General features: G+C 64.9%; 6 protein-coding genes across 6 annotated transcripts in view; 5 read left to right on the plus strand and 1 right to left on the minus strand.

The window, feature by feature from the left end:
- Positions 1-711, plus strand: part of EMIHUDRAFT_102557 (hypothetical protein) — a gene marked incomplete at both ends in the record, with an annotated part of 2,791 nt that extends 2,080 nt beyond the window's left edge. Inside the window, 3 exons of the mRNA XM_005770256.1 lie at positions 37-198; positions 250-513; positions 607-711. Of these exons, the coding sequence (XP_005770313.1) occupies positions 37-198; positions 250-513; positions 607-711 (531 nt within the window). The remainder of the gene's footprint in view (positions 1-36; positions 199-249; positions 514-606) is intronic.
- A 3,814-nt stretch (positions 712-4,525) lies between these two features.
- EMIHUDRAFT_436352 (hypothetical protein) lies at positions 4,526-5,893 on the plus strand. Its single transcript, XM_005770257.1, has 3 exons — positions 4,526-4,607; positions 4,682-5,362; positions 5,465-5,893. The coding sequence occupies exons 1-3, from the start codon at positions 4,533-4,535 to the stop codon at positions 5,702-5,704; spliced, it is 996 nt and encodes a 331-aa protein (XP_005770314.1). The 5' UTR covers positions 4,526-4,532; the 3' UTR covers positions 5,705-5,893.
- A 1,716-nt stretch (positions 5,894-7,609) lies between these two features.
- On the plus strand, positions 7,610-8,703 carry EMIHUDRAFT_355805 (hypothetical protein). The gene is made up of 4 exons (XM_005770258.1): positions 7,610-8,150; positions 8,216-8,344; positions 8,427-8,484; positions 8,558-8,703. The coding sequence occupies exons 1-4, from the start codon at positions 7,653-7,655 to the stop codon at positions 8,638-8,640; spliced, it is 768 nt and encodes a 255-aa protein (XP_005770315.1). The 5' UTR covers positions 7,610-7,652; the 3' UTR covers positions 8,641-8,703.
- Positions 8,704-10,790: 2,087 nt separating this feature from the next.
- EMIHUDRAFT_65831 (hypothetical protein) lies at positions 10,791-11,633 on the minus strand (the record flags this gene model as incomplete). Its single annotated transcript, XM_005770259.1, has 1 exon — positions 10,791-11,633. The coding sequence occupies one exon, from the start codon at positions 11,631-11,633 to the stop codon at positions 10,791-10,793; it is 843 nt and encodes a 280-aa protein (XP_005770316.1).
- A 2,002-nt stretch (positions 11,634-13,635) lies between these two features.
- Positions 13,636-14,996, plus strand: EMIHUDRAFT_436353 (hypothetical protein). Its single transcript, XM_005770260.1, has 2 exons — positions 13,636-14,180; positions 14,261-14,996. Exons 1-2 carry the CDS (start codon positions 13,652-13,654, stop codon positions 14,698-14,700), a joined length of 969 nt encoding a protein of 322 aa, XP_005770317.1. The 5' UTR covers positions 13,636-13,651; the 3' UTR covers positions 14,701-14,996.
- A 1,826-nt stretch (positions 14,997-16,822) lies between these two features.
- EMIHUDRAFT_451356 (hypothetical protein) lies at positions 16,823-17,754 on the plus strand (the record flags this gene model as incomplete). The annotated part of the gene is made up of 3 exons (XM_005770261.1): positions 16,823-17,463; positions 17,540-17,644; positions 17,713-17,754. The coding sequence occupies exons 1-3, from the start codon at positions 17,050-17,052 to the stop codon at positions 17,752-17,754; spliced, it is 561 nt and encodes a 186-aa protein (XP_005770318.1). The 5' UTR covers positions 16,823-17,049.
- Between the last annotated feature and the right edge of the window lie 47 nt (positions 17,755-17,801).

Below are 17,801 nucleotides of genomic sequence, written 5' to 3' on the forward strand. Positions count from 1 at the left end.
CACGCGCTCCGCATGCTCACCTCGAGCAGCGCAAAGGCGCGCGAGGAGGTGCAGCAGCGCGGCATCGAGCGCTCCAAAGAGCTCATGCGCGCGATGATCTCGACGGGCCATTCCGTCCTCGCGACGAGGAACTTCGAGCAGCTCGGCGACTTTACGCAGGCAGAGGCGGCAGAGGCGGCGGGGCCGCCGCGCGTGCCCGTGCCGACTCGCGACTCGCTCCCCCCCCCCCCCCCCACTCGCCGTTTGCAGGTCATCCTGCGCGAGTCGGTGGAGACTGAGAAGTTCACGCAGGAGCAGTCGCTCACGAAGCTCGCCCTCTTCCTCGCCGACGCGCTGCGCGAGACGCGCAAAAACTCGAAGGAGGCCATCCCGGTCCTGATCGCAGCGCCGAAGAAGGACCGTACGCACCTCGTCGTCGCGGTGCTCGGCTCGGCGCGCTTCTGGGGCCCCAGCGGCGGGCGAAACGCGTTCGGGAAGGCCTTCCTCGAGGCAGCGCGAGACCCGCGCGTCAAGGTGCGGACGGTCCCGCGCCCGCACTCTCCTGCCCCCGTGCCGCCCCCCCCCTCGCCCCCCCCTCTCCGCCTATCTCCCCGCCTCGCTCTCCAGGCGCGCGTGGCGCACGAGTCCTTCGAGTCCGCCGTCTGCCGCGTCGCCTCGGACGATTTGCGCAACTTCCTCGAGGGGGTCGCCCTCAACTACGATGTCGCATAGCCCGCCATGCTCCCGACTAGAGTTCCTAAGTCTACAATAGCGTCTGACACTCTGTGAGCCCCCCTTCCCCGTGCCGCATGCGAACGTGCGCTCGCGGTCGTCCTGGAGGGGGCGTATTTTGAGAGCCGTCTCTCGGCAGCTCTGCTGTAAATAAATAAATAAATAAATAAAACGGACACCTCTACTAGGAGATGGGTAAAAAGGAACAGGTCCCCGCCCTGCGGTCTTTGTGCAGGGTTCTTTGTGGGTGTAGGGGTCGGGACAGGTCGCCAGAAAAATAAATTCGAGGTCCCCAAAAACAAATAAATTCCAGGTCGCCAAAAATCCTCAAATCCAGCCTCGCTTCGACTTCGATGGCCTCCGACTCTCCGTCTCATGCGCGACCCGGCCGGGCTAGTCCGCTAGCCGCCCGGCCGATCTGCTGCGCTTCCAGGCGAGGTTTGGGGCACCACCGCGCCCTATGGCAGCGCTCCAGGGCCTCCGTTTTGCGCGGGAAAGGTGATCCGTGGCAGTTGGCGAGCTTTTCACTGGCTGCTGCAGCCCAGCCTCCTGATGCTTGGAGCGGCCCAAACCCAGCCAAACCCAGCGGAACCGACGCAGCCAGCAGGTGTTCAGCGCGCCCCGCCCTTGGATCCACCCACAGTGCGGCCCACAGCCGCGTGCAGCCCTGCAAACTCACACGCTCTGCGCCGCTCTGCGCAGGCGGGCCCGTCTGCCTGGGCAACAGCGAGCAGGTCGTGGCGAGTCTGCACTTCTTCGACTCCCTGTCCGACGAGCAGAAGCGGCTCTGGGAGGAGATGCAGTCGCCGGCCGCGCCGATGGCGGTCGAGCCCGAGGACAGCTCAATCTTTGCGGCCGCTCCCGCGCCACTCGCGCCGACGCCCGATGGACCTTTCTACGCCCCGGGCAAGGCGGCGGCGACGGTGATCGAGGTGCAGGTCATCGGCACACTCGTGCTGCTCTACTTCCGCTCGGACGTGCGCGCCGCGCAGCAGTGGGTCTTGAACGCGGAGAGCGACGCCGACCGAGTTGGCCGCTGCGGCCTCGACGGCCAGGTGTGGGCGCCGCCTTCCTCCTCTCCGACCTGGGCAACGCACGGCCCCGTGCTGAAGCCCCTCGACACCGCGCTGTCGGTCCGGATCGGCGGCGGCGAGGTCGAGACCGCCGCCGCCGTGGTGAGCACGTGGAGCGGCTCCGTCGGCGTCGTCACGCCAGCTCAAGTTGACGCTTACGTCGTCGCGCTGCGCGCGCCCAAGTCCAAGCGCAGGATCGCCGGGCCGGTGCGCAACAGTAGCGGCAACGCGTCGCCGCGGCATGTGGCCGCGATTCCGGCGGTGGCGGCGCTGCTGCGCGTGAGCGGCCGAGTTCTTCGAGATCGCGTGGCCGTCCTCGCCACTGAGCCAACGTTCGAGCCGAAGTGCTCCAAGGCGGTGCTGCACGAGCGTCTCGAGGCGGCGGAGCAGCAGAACAAGGAGCTGCAGCAGAAGCTCACGCACGCGAACCAGCTCAAGTCGCAGGCGCAGCGGCTCGCCAAGGAGAAGGGCAAGATCCGCATCGCCGACACGGTCGCCGCGCAGGTCAGCAAGGTCCGCTCTCGCCTCGAGAGCGAGTACGACGACAAGCTGCTGCGCGAGAAGGCGCGCGCGCAGGGCGAGCTCGAGCGGGCGACCGGCGCGATCGAGAAGAAGCTGGTGCAGGCGAAGCGGCTGAAGACGGACGCGCACGCGGAGAAGCGGGGCGAGCGGGCCAGGGCGGAGGCGCTGAGCGAGCTCGCCGACACGCGGCTGGACAAGTTGAAGGCGCTCAAGGATAAGCTGGCCGCGACGGAGGCGGAGTGCGAGGAGCTCAAGGCGCAGCCCGGCGCCGACCCGACCGAGATGGAGACGCTCTACGAGTCCCAGGGGAAGGTGCTCGCCATGGACGTGTGGGAGAGGGAGGCGCGCGGCGCGGGCGGCGGCAAGGGCGCCAAGAAGTTCGGCTTCCTCTGGCGCACCACCGCCTTCGCGATGATGTCCAACATGACGCCGCAGTCCGCCGTGGTCCCGAACGTGCGCTGCGTCCTTCGCGCCGTCGCGCCGTGGCTCAGCATCGACGAGCCGTCGTCACGCGCGCTGACTGAGTGGCGGTTCGAGTTGCGCTTCATCGAGGAGGCGCTCGCCTTCATGGAGGTCGCCGGCGCGTACAGCATCCGCATGATGGGCTTCGACGGGACGACAAAGTTCGGGAAGCCAATGATGACTTCGAACGTCGTCATCGAGCCCAAGAAGGGCGCCCCCCTCAAGGCGGTGATCCTGCGCGCCTCCTACCTCTCCCCGGACGGCACCGCCGCGGGCGAGGCCAAGACGATCGAGACGAAGTGCTTTGCCCGCGGGCGCGACTTTATCAACCGGTTGATGCGGCGCTGGCGGTTGATGCACCCGGGCGTGCCGTGGCCCGGACCTGAGGCTGCCGCTCTCTCCTTGGCGCGGCTCGCAGGCGGCGGCGCGCTCATGTCCGACACGTGCCCCACGGCCGAGAAGACCAAGCGGCTGCTCTCCGAGATTATCAAGGAGCAGGCGACGGAGATGGCGCGCGAGAAGATGGGCGACGCCTGGGACGGCCTCTCGGTCGAGGAGAAGGAGCACGAGCTGCGCGTCCACCTGCTCGACTGCCACCAGCACATGCGGAACATCTTCCTGAAGGAGATGTCCGGCGCGCAGGCGCGGCACGTCGCGGAGGAGCTCAAGCCGCACTTGGATAACTTCAGCGCGTGGGAGCGCATGTCGACCGACTTCACGCAGCTGCTGCGCGCGACGTACAAGGAGCTGCACCACACGCAGCGCTACTACAAGGGCAAGGGCGTCGAGTTCTCGGCGTGGCTACTCGCGAACTACCCCTCCGCGTTTGCGATCCACTTCGAGCGCGCCGATGGCGGCCGCCAGGTGACGCGCCCACCGGATTGCGGCGTGTCTGATCTCCCCGCAATCTCCCCACAATCTCAGCCGCGTCTCGCCCCGCAGGACCTCGACTACGACGCGGCCATCGCGATGTACGTCAACCGCAAGTACATCGTCGAGTTCCTCGCCATGCTCGTCTTCTCGAACGACCACTCGAACGTCCTCGAGGACTTTCTGTACGTCTGCTTTACCGCGAACGAGTACATCGCCATGACGCGCGCGAACGCCGTCATCGACCTGCTGATCTCGCGTCCGTACCGCTGGCTCGCTGGCAACACGTTCGACACGTCGAAGCTTACGAACTGGTCGCCCCTGAGCATGAACCGCGCGCTCGACTGCGTGTACACCATCCTGGAGCGGGCGGCGGCCGACGGCAGCGTGCTGCTCGACTCGTCGCTCGACGTCTACGCCCCGATCACCGCGGAGCAGCGCGGGTTTGCCGAGTGGCGCAGCTACACGTACGAGGAGGAGACGGTGCTCGCCCCCGACGGCAAGACGCCGCTCCTGCTCTACAAGCTGGCGCTCGGCGAGCTCCTCAATCCGACCGACCCGACCAACATCGCCTCGCGCGCCAAGACGGTGGAGTACCTCGAGGTGCAGGCGGCCGGCGGCCTGCGCAAGCTTCGCGACATGAAGCTCGCACTGGCGAAGCACGTGACGGCGCTCGGCGGCGCCTACGCGTACGAGGCGATGGAGCAGGCGCACGTCGACACGATCGGCCTCGACGCGACCAACGACCGGCTGGCCGAGTCCGTCTTTGGCCGCGTCGACATGATTATGCGTCGCTATCCGGGCATCACCGTCGAGGCTGCCTCCGCCTTGGCGCAGGCGCTGTCGACGAAATCGTTCGAGTCCGACGGCGCCTTCTGGCAGCTGAGCCGCGAGATGCAGGAGGTGCTCCTCGAGGAGGCTCGGCTCTCGGTGCGCTCGGAGCGCGCCGTCGACCGGGCGCACCACAAGGCGCCGCTCTATCCTTCACCAGTAGCAGCCCGCCGGCGGGTAAGAGAGCGCGCTCCCTCCCTCCCTCGCCGCAGGAGCATGACGTCTACGTCGCCCACAAGCGCAAGACCAACTCCCAGCTCGAGCTGGACGCGCTCGTCAGGCGCTACGGCCTCGCGCTCTCCTTCTTCCAGCGCTGGCAGACGCGCGGCGTGAGCTCCATCCGCGAGATGACGGTCCAGCTCGCCAAGATCGCGGGCAACCAGGCCAAGCTCGACTGGCTCCGAGAGCAGTGCGAGATGCGGGTCATCGGCCTGAGCTTCAACTACCAGCTGCAGTGGGGCTCGAGCAAGGACGAGGACATCGGCACCGTCGAGGACCTGACCGGCCACCTCAAGGAGATCCTCGAGGAGGAGCAGGAGCGGCGGGGCGCGTGCGAGCTGCCGGACCGCTGCCCCATCCCGACCGTGCGGCGCAAGACGTTCAAGGAGCTGGGCACGCCGACCCGTCAGGCGAAGGAGATTGCGAGCCGGGTCCAGGAGTACGGGGCGGAAGAGCTGCTGGAGCGGGCGGAGCGCGAGCGCGTGCGGCTCGAGGAGGCGGGCGAGATCGACCGCGTGGCGGACGAGAACCCCGAGGAGGCGCCGCCCTGCGACGACTCGCTCGTGGGGGCGGAGCTGGAGATCTGCTGGCGCTACTGGGTGCCTTACACCGACGCGAGCGGCAGGCAGCGCCGGAAGGGGGCGAAGATGTGGTGCCTCGGCACCGTTGTGCAGGTGTGTCGTCGCCCGACCAGCCGCCTCCCCATGCCACTCGTCCACCTCGCACACACTCATGCCACATGATGCTCACTGCGCCCACTCGCCCCAATCGCGCAGATCGCCAACGGCACGACCGACAAGCAGGAGCCCGACAAGCCAAGGTGCAAAAAGCTCGCCAAGGCCGGCGCGGCGCGCATCCGTTGGCCGGCAGACGCCGAGCGCGACGAGCCCGAGTCGTGGTCATGGGAGATCCTGACCGAGGCCAACTTCAACGACGACGTGCACATCGGCTGGAGGCTGTCGGAGGGCGAGCTGCGGAGGCGCGCCGGTGCGCGCAAGGGGCGCGCGGCCATGTAGTGGCCCTCTAGAGGCCCGCGATCGCGGTAGAGCGCGCGTCCGCACAGCGCAGCAGCCGGAAAGTTGCACAATGTGTGTGTCCGTTGTGGGTGTCCCTGCGGTCGCCAGGCTGTCGCCATTGGCTTGTGTGACTGCCCGTGGCAAGTGCTTTGCGCGGGTGTACGAAATTAAGCCCGACGGCTTACCGCTAAAATCGCGGATTTTCCCCTCCCGACCCCTAGTGGGTGTGGTCGGCGACTAGCCGGGGTCGTCCTCCCGATGGGGGACTAGCACTAGCCGTCTTCCACATGGTCCCTCGGGTCCCTGCTGCTCCTAATCTCGTCGTACATCCTCCTGCTGATCTCCGCAACATCCTGCTCCCTCCCTCGTCTCGCCCTGCGCGTCTGCTCCGCCTCCCCGTCGTCCGCCCTGCGTCGTCTGGTGACGGGTCCTCCATAGTCGGTTGAGGTCGCCGCCCTCCTCGTGCCTCTTCCCAACGTTCCCTCGGCGGCCGATGCCGTCTGCTCCGGCTCCCCAGTCCCCGGGTCTGCCCTGCCCTCGTCTGCGCTAGCTTCTGTTTCGTCGGATATTGTGCGTCAAGTGTAAATAAATAAATAAAACGGACACCTCTACTAGGAGATGGGTAAAAAGGAACAGGTCCCCGCCCTGCGGTCTTTGTGCAGGGTTCTTTGTGGGTGTGGTCGGCGACTAGCCGGGGTCGTCAAGTGTAATATTATACCTCCAGAGTGTAATTCTTTTTGCGCGCCGCTAAAATTCTTTTTGTGGTTTGGCGGGAGAGCTGGCCGCCGATCGCTCGGCCTGGCGCGCCACGTGGCGCCAGACCGCAGACGGCAGACGCTGTGCCTGTGGAGAGGACGCAGGCGCCCGCCCGACGCCTTCTTTGCCCTGTCTTTGCCATGCCGGCGAGGGCCAGGCCGCCCTCCCCGCGCCATTGCGCGCACTAAACCAGTGCGCGCATGCTTGGCGAGAACCAATGCAGCGATGGACATCTCGCTGCAGGCGCTCGCGGGCCGTGAGTGGGGGTCCCCACTGCTGCCCCTCTGACTATACTTTTGTCTCTGGTTATGCCTTTCCCTGAGAACGCACACAACGCCTCGTGTGTAATGCCCTGCGTTCCGCGAGTGCGTGTGCCCCGTCGTCCATGCTAGGCGGCCGGCTAGCATGTGTGTACAAACACTCGCTTGGCCAGGTGTGTATTCTTTTTGCTTGGGGCGGACAGCATGCCGGGGTAGGTAGGGTAGGTCTGGGCGCTCCCATCGGGTTTTTCCCTCTCTTCACGCCGGAATTTTCAAAAAAAAGAAATTTTCGGCGAAAATCACGACGTCAACCCTCCCCAAGTGGGTGATCTGGTGCTTGTAGGGCTTGATAGTGGCCTGCCATGTCACAGGAAGGACTGTGATTGCAGGGAGAGTACCACCAGCCATCACTTTAGTTGGTATAGTACCCCACCTTCACCCATCGAGTGATTTCTTTTTTAGTTTCCCATAAGTAGGGTAGGTAGGTAGGTAGGTAGGTAGGGGCACCGCAGGGGCCGGTCAGGTTTTTCCAGAATTTCAGCATGCTGTAGGTAGGTAGGTAGAAAGGTGAAGAACAGCCAGGCTCGGACTGGACACCAACGCGGTATGGGTGGACGCTGGACAGATGATGACGACACGCACGAGCGACACACAGACACAAACAGGCTCACAAGACACACAGCCAGCGGGCTGCCACACACCCTGAGTCGGCTTACACATAACTCAAGGCCATATCCTCCCTGTCGCCCCCCCCAGCACTCCACGGTGCCAAGAGTACAAACAAGGGCACAACGACACAACAGACGACAGGAAGTGACATGCGATGCTGTCCGCCCCAGGCAAAAGAATACAAACCGGGCTTGGCGGGAGCTGGGAAGCACTCTTTCGCCTACGCGGTGCAGGTCGCCTCCAGTGCCAGGCCCGCAAGACTGATGCCGCGGAAGCGCTCCAGGGATGGCGATGAGGATCCGGAGGCGTCCCAGCCCCCGGCTTCCCAGGCGGCGTCTCAGGCGACGCAGGCGCCCCCTTTGGAAGCCGCGGAGCTCGAGAAGCTGAGCGCTACCGCCGTCCGCTTTGTGCTGATGCGTGAGCACAGCCGCAAGCTGCTGGCGAGGACGGAGCTCAAGGAGGCCGTGCTCGGCAAGGACCGGACGGACCGTGGCGGAAAGATTATCAAGGCGGTCATCGCCGCCGCCAACGAGAAGCTGCGCCACCTCTGCGGCCTGGAGCTGGCCACCGCCAACTCGGCTGCGGACGCCGCGCCCGACGCCTCGCAAGCCGCCGGCCCATCGCAGGCGGAGGCGACGCAGGAGGCGACGCAGGAGCGGGCGGTGGGCGGTGGCGCGGCCTCCAAGCTCCTCCTCGTCAACGTGCTCCCCCACGCAGTCGCGCCCGAGCCGGCGGACGGCAAGCTCGTCTTCTACGCGCTGGTGCGCAGCTGGCGAGTGGTGTTGGGTCGCCCGAGCAGCGCGCCCACGCGTGTCGGCCTGCGCAGGTGGAGACGGTCCTCAACCTGCTGAGCGACCACGGCGGCAGGCTGCCCGAGAGCGAGCTGACCGAGACCTGGCTCCCCAAGCTCGGACTCAAAGAGAAGGACACGCTGCCCGGCCTCGGTACCGCAAAGGCGAGCCGCCCGCCCCCGGGCTGCCGCGGCCGGCCACGCGCGCCCACCCCCACTCCGCGACGGCCCCGCGCCCCTGCCGCAGGTGTGTGACCTCATCTCGAAGCGGATGGTGACCGAGGGCTTTCTTGTCAAGACGCAAGGAGAGCCGCGCCGCTGCGAGGGCGCTGGGCGGGCCAACCCGCTGCAACACTCACCGACCCGTCCCGTGCCCAGGTGCGTATGCGCAGGGCCCGCGCGCAGTGCTCTCCCGCAGCTCCGAGGCGGCAAATACCTTCCGAGGTGAGCTCGAGGGCTGAGAGGAGTCACCGCAACGCGCATTGGACCCTCGCTTGTGCCACTCGGGCCGAGATGAACGCTCTCGGGTTGCGGGAGGCGGCGGAGAGGACTGAGGAGCCACCCAAGCTTATGCGTGCCGGCCGTCCGTTTTGGTCGGAGACGCGCGCGTGTCGGAGGTGGCATCCCACTCTATGCGCGTCTCTGGAGCGCCCTGCGCACTGCGTGGCGCGCGCGCCTGTGGGCCCGGGAGCACGAGAGAGACCCCCCGAGAGTATGCCGCCGATGTGTTTACTGAATACTTTAACATGGACAACACGCGCACCACACCGGCGGCCGCAAACGTGGGAAAACGCTGTGCATCGCTCCACTCTCTCTTGACGATTTTTTTTGGGTTTATTGCGAACAAAATCTGCAAAACAATTCGCATCGCAACACGTGTGTCGTTAGCCTGGTAGGTGTGTGGGCGGCCAGTTTGTGTGTGTGTGTGTGTCTCTCATCTCTCTCAAGTCTCTCTCTCTCTCTCTCTCTCTCTCTCTCTCTCTGTGTGTGTGTGTGTGTGTGTGTGTGTGTGTGTATGTGTGTGTGTGTGTGTGTGTGTGTACGCACGAGCCCGACGGGCTTACGCCAGCTTCTCATCGTCACCAGCCATGCCGGCCGCCACATTCCAATTGGAAGAGCCAGGGCGCAGCGCTGTGCGGTGGGCTCCCGAGAGTCGAGTGACGTTGCGGACCGGGGCTTGTGCGGCTGAGAACCGGGAGTACTTGAAGTCGGTTGCGAAAAATTCCGTCATCTTGTAGTCGTCACCGCTCCCCTCGATAGCACCTTCCGCCTGCGCCTGAGTGGTGATTTCGTGCGTCGAGCCTTGGGCCTTCCAGAGCTCGTTGTAATGGTCCACCCGGCCGTCAACGGCGATCTGGTCCCCATCGTATGACTGCCCGAGTAGACCATGTGGCGCGACCACAAAGCCGTCGTTTCGCTGCGGAGCAAGGGGGTCGCGCTGAGGCGCTAGCGAGAGGTCTATCTGCTTCTTGCCCGGCACTGTCGAGCGCCATATGAGACGTGATGAAGCCTCCAGCCGCCAGCCTGCCGTCTTCACCTTGAGCACCTCCGCTTTGCCGCCTCGCCCTCCCTGGCGACTCTCGATCGCTATGCTCACATCCTCAATCTCGATAGGCTTGTCACCGACGCGCAGCCGCTTCACTGGCGTGCTGCTCACCCCGTGTACAATCGGCGTTGGCGGCTGGTTGGGCGAGTACTCGATCCGCAGCCGGCGGCCAGAGTCGGCGGTCTTGAGTGAGAGGTAGACGTCAGTGACGAACGAGCCACGCACCTTCATGCCGCCCCACCGGCGAGCACACCTTGTTGGAGTTATTCCGCACGTGATTCCGCAATTCCCACATCTGCAAGTTTTACGCCGGTGAAATTGCTATTACGAGCGCAACTCTTACCGTCCACCCCTTCTTCTAAAAACTGTTTCTACGACCTCGTCGGCAACTCTTACCATCCACCTTTGCTTGAGCACTCGAGTGAGCACACACACACACACACACAGACACACACAGTGGTAGCAGGTAGGGTCTCGATCGATTCCGCATGGTGCTCCATGTACATGTGCACGGGACCCCTCGATCGTCTCGCCCTCCCTCACTGGTGTGTTCATTGGGGGGGGGGGGGGGGGTCATAACAAACACGTACAGGATCGAGGATCGAGGACGAGGTGCACGCCGCCGAAAAATTTCGTCCACCCTCTCCATCACCTCTCTCACTCTGGGATAGACGTCGGCGGCGAACATGGGCCGGATGTGGCGGTGACCGATGACGGAGGACCGATCCGCGATCGAAGCCAAAAGACCTCAAGAGCGAATGAGGAGAGCTAGAAGTAGAGCCGTGTTTGTTATGACCCCCCCAATGAACACACCAGCGAGGGAGGGCGAGACGATCGAGGGGTCCTGTACCATGCGGAATCGACACAGCTATCCAGTGGCAGTGCTCAAGTGCTCAAGGAGAGCTTGTTCAGCAGGACGACCGCAGCACGATCGCGCGGCATCGCCATCGGGGCAACATAGAAGCAACCTTTTGCTAAAGAGAGAGTAAAGTGCGCGCTCGTCTACCGTACCGCGTACGTACGAGCCCAGTTCTATCTCTGTTTCTGGATGGCATACCCACGTGTTCACTCCACATCTTGCTCGCTTATGAAGCCCAGCATGCGCCACGCCCCGATGGGTGATCCCACGTTCATGAGGCGCGGCCGCGGCGCTCGCCCGCGTCGGCCGACCCGTGGCAGGATCACCGCGCCGTAGTAGGCCAGGACGGCAAAGTAGAGCGCACAAAAGCCGTCGGCGAGCCTGCCGAGCTCCGGCGAGGGCGTGAGGCCCACGAGGCTGGCGGCGAAGAGCGGCGGCTCGAGCCAAGCAGCGCAGCTCGCGTCGGACGCGAGAGCAGGAAGGGCGAGGCACGGCTGGAATGGCGCCTGCACGAGCACGCCGCCCGCAGCAGCCACGCACGCCAGCGCCCGCCATCCCAAGAAGGCGGCGCGCAACGCGGAGGGCTCGGCCGACCTCACCTCCTCGTCGAGATCAGACCACCAGCATAGGCTCACGAGTATCATTGCCTGGGCGACCAGCCCCGTCGGGACACCCAGCTGGCTCTGCTGGATGTTGAAGGCCACCGTAACGAGCAGCAGTGACGACGCCTGCCAGTAGCTGGTCATGATTCGCAGAGTCGCCTCAGCCGCCTGCGACCTGCCCCCGCAGCCACCGAGCGCGGACGGTCGGCATGCGTAGGCGGACCAGCCCAGTATCGCGAGTGGCGCCACGACAAAGAGGCTGACCGCGAGCCGGAAGTCGGTCCACACCACAGCGCGTAGCCACGGCGCGGTCGCTGCGTTGAGCGGCTCGAGAGTCGTCTCTGGCGAGAGCAGGACTCCGAGGTCGCTGCGGACGCCGCCGCCGCGTGATGCTGAGGCGGTGGGCGCCCGCAGCCGAGTGAGCGGATGCAGGAGTAGAGAGCGCATTGAGGTCAGAGAGAGCGTGCCGCCGTCGAGACCGGTCTGGCGGGAGATGCTGCTCGATGCCGAGCAACGATGAGAGCGCAGTTTTCCGCAGACCTTGATTAAGCAAAAAAAAACGCCCGGCACCGATCTACTCAGAGCGGTGGTAGTTACGCAAAATGGCGAGCGCGAGCGATGCGCAATCGCGGCGGTGCCTAGTGCTATGCGACTGCAAACCCGCGCTGCAGCAGATTGAGAATGCGCACCGCAAAGGGATGCCAGAAGGCCTGAGAGGGACTGGGAGAGAGGTGGGCTCCTAGAGGCGATTGCTTACTACAGATCGAAGCTAGAGGCGGTGGTCTTCATGTGGGTGCCAGCACACGTGGGAATAGCCTGCAACGCATACGCCGACGCGGTGGCGACAGCACACCTCGGAAATAACGACACGGAGGATCGCCCAGGGATCTACAACGCTGTCTCAAGGTCCGACAGGTTCGGCACCGGGCACCGCCTCGGTATACAAAATGCGCCTGCGGGCGGACCCTTACAGATCACAGATCACGACACGGAGGACGCCTCGAAAGTGGTGCGGGACGCGGTGCGGACGCGGCCATGCATGTACACGGTGCGAAGGGAGGCGGCAGGGAACACAGAGAAGAGGGAGATAGCGGGCCGACGGACGTACGGGCACATGTGTAAGAGCGCGCACGAGTGGGTGTGCGAACAACTTCGAAAGACGGTGAGGCCGGGGTCGCACACGGCAGGGGTGGCGGGACGGTTGTGGAGCGAAGTGGCGGTAGCCAGCCTCAAACATCGATGGGATAATAAAATGAGATTACCAGACGAGAACGGGGGGAAGGACAGGCGAGCGACATTTGACGACGTCGGGGATCACAATGTGACGACCAAAACGATCTTGGGGGCCAGGGTGAGACAACAGGTCGGGGTGCCACATGGTGCACACCACAGGCGTATTCTAGAGGGGGAAAAGAAGCGGGGAATGAGGGGCCCCGCCACGAGAAGCGCGTTCTGGGGATGCAGAGCGTGCAAGGCGGCTAGGGATTAGGCCACAAAAGAGGCGCGCGAGGCAAGGAGGAGACTCGGAGAACTGAGAGACTGGGACGACTGGAAACAAGAAGACAGTGAGCCACCACAGGCGTCGTTGGCGCACATACTGAGCGGCAGCTGCGCTGACTCACGGACCCCATACCCGAAAGAAAGAGAGGGGAGCTCGCGGGGGAGGTGACGAGTGAACTACAGGTAGTGGGGAAGGCAGCCTCGATTGCCATACAGACATGGGTGCGAAACAACGACAAGACCAAGGCACGGGCAGAGGAACGAGAGAAGAATATAGGGTGGATAAAGCGCCTGTTCACGGCATGGAGGATGAGCCACACCGAACGTACCGAGCGAAGAGCCGAGCGGAAGGAAGCCGGGGAAGACGACTCCGAGGAGGACGAACCAGTGGAAATCCCGTTGTCAGCCGTCACGATGCACCCGGCTCCGGCTCCACTAGCGAGGCGAATGACATATTCGACACCCTCGAAGACCATCTCGGCTACGGTTCCGACGGTTCCGACGACCATCTCGGCTACGGTTCCGACTCCGGCTCCGGCTGGTAGTCGACAAGCTGCCGAGCCCAAATCACTCTGTGTGCCACATTTCTTGTTGGCTTCTAAAAATCTCTCTCTCTCTCTCAGCGCCATAGGCCGTAATTTCTTCTCAATAACAAGGCTGTGAATAGGCCCTGGAGGCCTCAACCCCCAACTAAAGGGTTGAGGGAGGGTCTCAACCGTCAACCAGAGTTGTGCGCGTGTGTGAGCAAGCAGGGGAAGAAAACGACGGTAAAACGAAAAACGTAAACATGCACGAGAGGCGCCCGATAGCCGACTACTTCTTGGGCCGCTGAGACTTGAAGAATTCTTAAGATACAAGCCTCTCTCACAGCACACTGGCACGACAAGGGCGCAGACTGGCGCGGACTGACTTGAAGAAAGCGCGTCCCCTCCTGCGCTGCCAACGCCTTCGACACTCCTCCTCGGATGGCGGATCTGGTGGACACCGCTGCCGGCTGTGTCGGTGCCACAGCCTGCACGCTCGGCGGCCTGCCGTTCGACGTCGCCAAGGCGCGGCTCCAGGCGGGCGGCGCGGGCCACGCCTACAGCGGCCTCGCCGACTGCCTCCTCACCACGGCAAGGACCGAGGGGGCGCTCGCCCTGTACCGCGGGATGGTGCCGGCGCTCTCCTCTGCGCTTGCGGAGAACTCGGTCGGCATCACCGTCCAGCGCTCTCTCCGCCGCGCGCTCGGCGTCGACGACGGCGGCCAGCGGCCGTCGGTCGGCACTGAGCTCGGGCTCGGCGCTGTCACGGGCGTCTTCACCTCGGTGGCGATCTGCCCGTTCGAGGTGCTCAAAGTGCGCCTGCAGCTCAACCACGACCTCGTCGACGCGGGTCCCGCCGCCCTGCTGCGCGAGCTCCGCAGCCTGGTCGGCAGCGAGGGCCTCTCCGGCCTCTACCGCGGCATCGGCTCGCTCGTGTGTCGCGACGTGCCGTACAACACGCTCTTCTACGGCGCCGCGCCCCGCCCCGCCGCATCGTTTCGCCCGCCCGCCGCGCCCGCTCCCGCCCACCCCAGGCCGCCGCCTCTCCAGGCTCGTACGAGTCGCTCTGCACGCTCTTCATGCGGCTGACGGGAGTGCAGCGCAAGGAGGAGCTGGCGACGGGGTGGGTCTTCCTCTCCGGCGGGCTCGGAGGCTGCATCGGCTGGTCGCTCGTGCTGCCCTTCGACGTTGTCAAGACGCGTGTGCAGTCGGGCGCGGAGAGCCGCGCCCTCCCCCTCGTGCGGAGGATCGTCGCGACGGAGGGCGTGCAGGGCCTCTTCCGCGGCTGGACGGCGGCGGTGGTGCGCGCCTTCCCCGCGAACGCGTGCCTCTTCCTCGGCGTCGAGGTCACCACCCGGCTGCTGCGCCCCGCAACCTCACGGCGCGACGCGACGGCCGTGCCGCCTCCGCCGCCCGCGGTGCCCGCGGTGCCGGCCGCAGGAGCGGGAGCCGTGGCGGCGCTGTCTCCTCGTGAGGAGGGGAGGGCGTGAGGGGCGTCGAATTCGGGGCTCCGGGAGCGTCAAGGCGCGCCGGCAGCGCCACCGCCAGCCACAGCACCCCTGTCGCGACTCGGCCGAGACGAGCGCCGAGCGGGCAGAGAGAGCCTGCCCGCGTCGGCGCCGCGCAGGGCGCAGCCCTTGCGCCTTGGTTTCGCGCGCAGTCTTCAACCAACACAACAGACAACTCAGACACAACTCTAATATATATTGCATGATAGACTCGTACTGCATGAACGTCATGAACTTGCGTGTTTTGTCTTGTGAATTTAATCTCGATTCTCGTTGACATCAACACAAAACAGGCCCCTGGGGCCTGCCCTCTGCGCTCTGGCCAGGGGAGGCGGGGGCCCCCGGAGGCACCGTGCGCCGCGCGCCGCAGGGTGCGGAGTAAGGAGTATGTTGCAAAATTTGAAAATTTGCAAACGCGAAACGGGGCCCCGGCTCCACTAGTCTCAGCTAGCACCGACTTCCCGAATGATACGGTTGATTAGAGGGCAGATTTGGAGATATCTCGAGGAGTACATACAGATAGACCCTCCAATCATCAGAAAACCGTCCAACCTGATCGGTCGTACTGACCGCCAACAGATCACTCCAGGCAGCAGACAGGCGCCGACGTCTGCACGCGGCCGGCCGGGCGAGAGGCTTGACACGATCCGACCCTGCGACCCTGACGCTGCTGCTCTAGCTATCAGACATGCGCGCTGACTGCTGCCACAATGTGCGATCGGTGCTGACCCACTTGGCAGCCTTCCCGGTCAGTGGTGAGGCGCAGTTCAGAGCTGTCGATGGCGCGATGCCGCACTGGTCCCACATTGGTGACACGAGACCACCACGTTTGCCGGTCCAAGAGAGAGGCACCGGCGCTGTCGTGAGAAGGTGCATGGTCCCTCTTGACTGCCCATGCGCGCGAGGCTGTGTAGGCATAGCCTCGAGAGTGCCAGCAGCCAATCCGAGGCGACGCGCATTGCGTCAGAAGCGTGCACGCGCTGGAAGGACACCTTCCTGGCCGTAGGATCAGGTCATCACTGAATGCCTGATACTAAGGCCGCGAGCTATGCAGGTGATCAATTGTGCAGCAGGGCACGGTCAGCAGCGCCGACAGGCTGTCGCAAGGCGTGATAGCATGGTCGCAATACGCGAAATTCTCATGAACAAGTAGAAAATCGCGCAAAAAAGAGAAAATCGCGAAACAAATGGCCGCCTGCGGCGGGCCATGGGACCCCATCTCCCCCCCGCATGGGTACCCCCTAGGAGCCCCGCCTCCCCCCAGAGCAAATGCCAAACCCAAATGATGAAGTTGTTAGATTTCCTTGGGACTTTTGCACCGCTTTATTGATTGGTAAAGAAAGTGAAAGAAAACAGACAACCCAAGGCGCAAGGGAGGGATGGGAGGACGGCACGCCGCCACCACACAGGGATTTTAAGGAGAGGAGTGTGATGCGCTAGCCGTCGCCCACACCCTTAGGCGTCCGCCTCTTCTCCTTAAAACTGTAAATAAATAGAGCTCAGTCATCTCCAGGAGAGATGGGCGACGCACGAACACAGAGGCACAGTGCGCCCCCCGCCCCGCTCGCAGGGCGTGCATCACACAGGACTGTGTGATTCCTCGGGTTTCTGGGGACTCTTGACAGAGGTGTGCTAGGCGCTACAGTCGGACGGTTCCGGGCTCGAGTGAGGGCCGTGGTCGCGGTCGCGGCCAGCGCGCGGGGCCCGGCTAGGGCTGCCGGGCGAGTTCTCGACCCACGCGCCGGAGCGCGGAGTAGTGCTTGATCAGCCGGGCGATCGCCGCAGCCACCTCGATCGGCAGCTCGTCGAGCCACCACTCGCCAAAGGTGCCCTCCTCTTGCGCCGCAGCGAGGAAGCGCTCGCCTAGGCCGTATGCGCGGCAAGCCCGGAGGAGCGCCTCATTCGTGATCTCGTCCGGTGTCTCGGAGTCGTAAGCCGGAGACAGAGGAGCCGGCAGAAGAGGCCCGCTTCGCAGGCGGCGCGTCAGGCGACGAGGAGCGGGAGCGCCGCGGCGGCCCGCCGTCGCCGCGCGCGGAAGCCTTCTCCAATTCCTACAATGCGTCTCGACAATGCGTCGGCTCCGTCCTTGCCTGCGCTCGTCTCGCCGCCTGCGCGCCTTCTCCTCCGCAGCGGCTCATGACCTTCCAGCCGACGACTGTGTCCGGTTCGAGGACGTCGTTCGGGCGCACCACCGCATCAGTCGGGCATCGTCCGAACCGAGTGCAGGCCGTCGTACCACCTGTCCAACATGACGGGTTGTAGCATCCACCTGAAGAAGGATCAGTCACAGGTCACGGGTTCCTTCAAGGAGCGCGGCGCACGCACGCCATCATGTCGCTCAGCGAGGAGCAGCGGCGGCGCGGCGTGATTGCCGCCTCTGCCGGCAACCACGCGCTAGCCCTCGCGTGGCACGGCTCGCAGCTGGGCGTGCCGGTGACAGTGGTGATGCCAACCGTCGCGCCGATGACCAAGGTCCAGAACTGCAGGCTCTTCGGCGCGAACATCATCATTCACGGAGACCACATCGGCGAGGCCAAGGACTATGCGCTGCAGGACCCCGCGCTGCAGGGACTGACCTACATCAACGGCTACGACGACGTCGAGGTCATCGCGGGCACTGGCACGCTCGGCATCGAGATGCTGGAGCAGGTCCCCGACTGCGAGGTGCTCGTCGTGCCCATCGGGGGCGGCGGCCTCATCGCCGGCATCGCCCTCGCCGCCAAGACGCTCAACCCGGCGGTGCAGGTTGGCGGGTGTCTGGCCTCCGAACCCTCGACCCAGCCTCCGCCCCGACCCCGACCCCGACGACCGGCGCCCGCAGGTGGTTGGCGTCGAGCCGCGGCGCTGCGCCTCGTACACCGCGGCGCTGCGGGCGGGACACCCGGTGACGGCGGAGGTGCTGCCGACGCTCGCCGACGGCCTCGCGGTGCCGCAGGTCGGTCCGCACGCCTTCGCCGTAGGCGAGCTGCCGAGCCGGGGTCGGGGGGCTCGGAGGGCTCGGAGGGGTCGGAGGGGTCGGAGGGGTCGGAGTGCTGAGAAGGCCGGCGTGACCGGTCGACGTTTGGATGTCGTCGGCGTTACCA

This window comes from Emiliania huxleyi, assembly GCF_000372725.1.
Source record: "Emiliania huxleyi CCMP1516 unplaced genomic scaffold EMIHUscaffold_40, whole genome shotgun sequence".
In the NCBI taxonomy this organism is placed as follows: domain Eukaryota; phylum Haptophyta; order Isochrysidales; family Noelaerhabdaceae; genus Emiliania; species Emiliania huxleyi.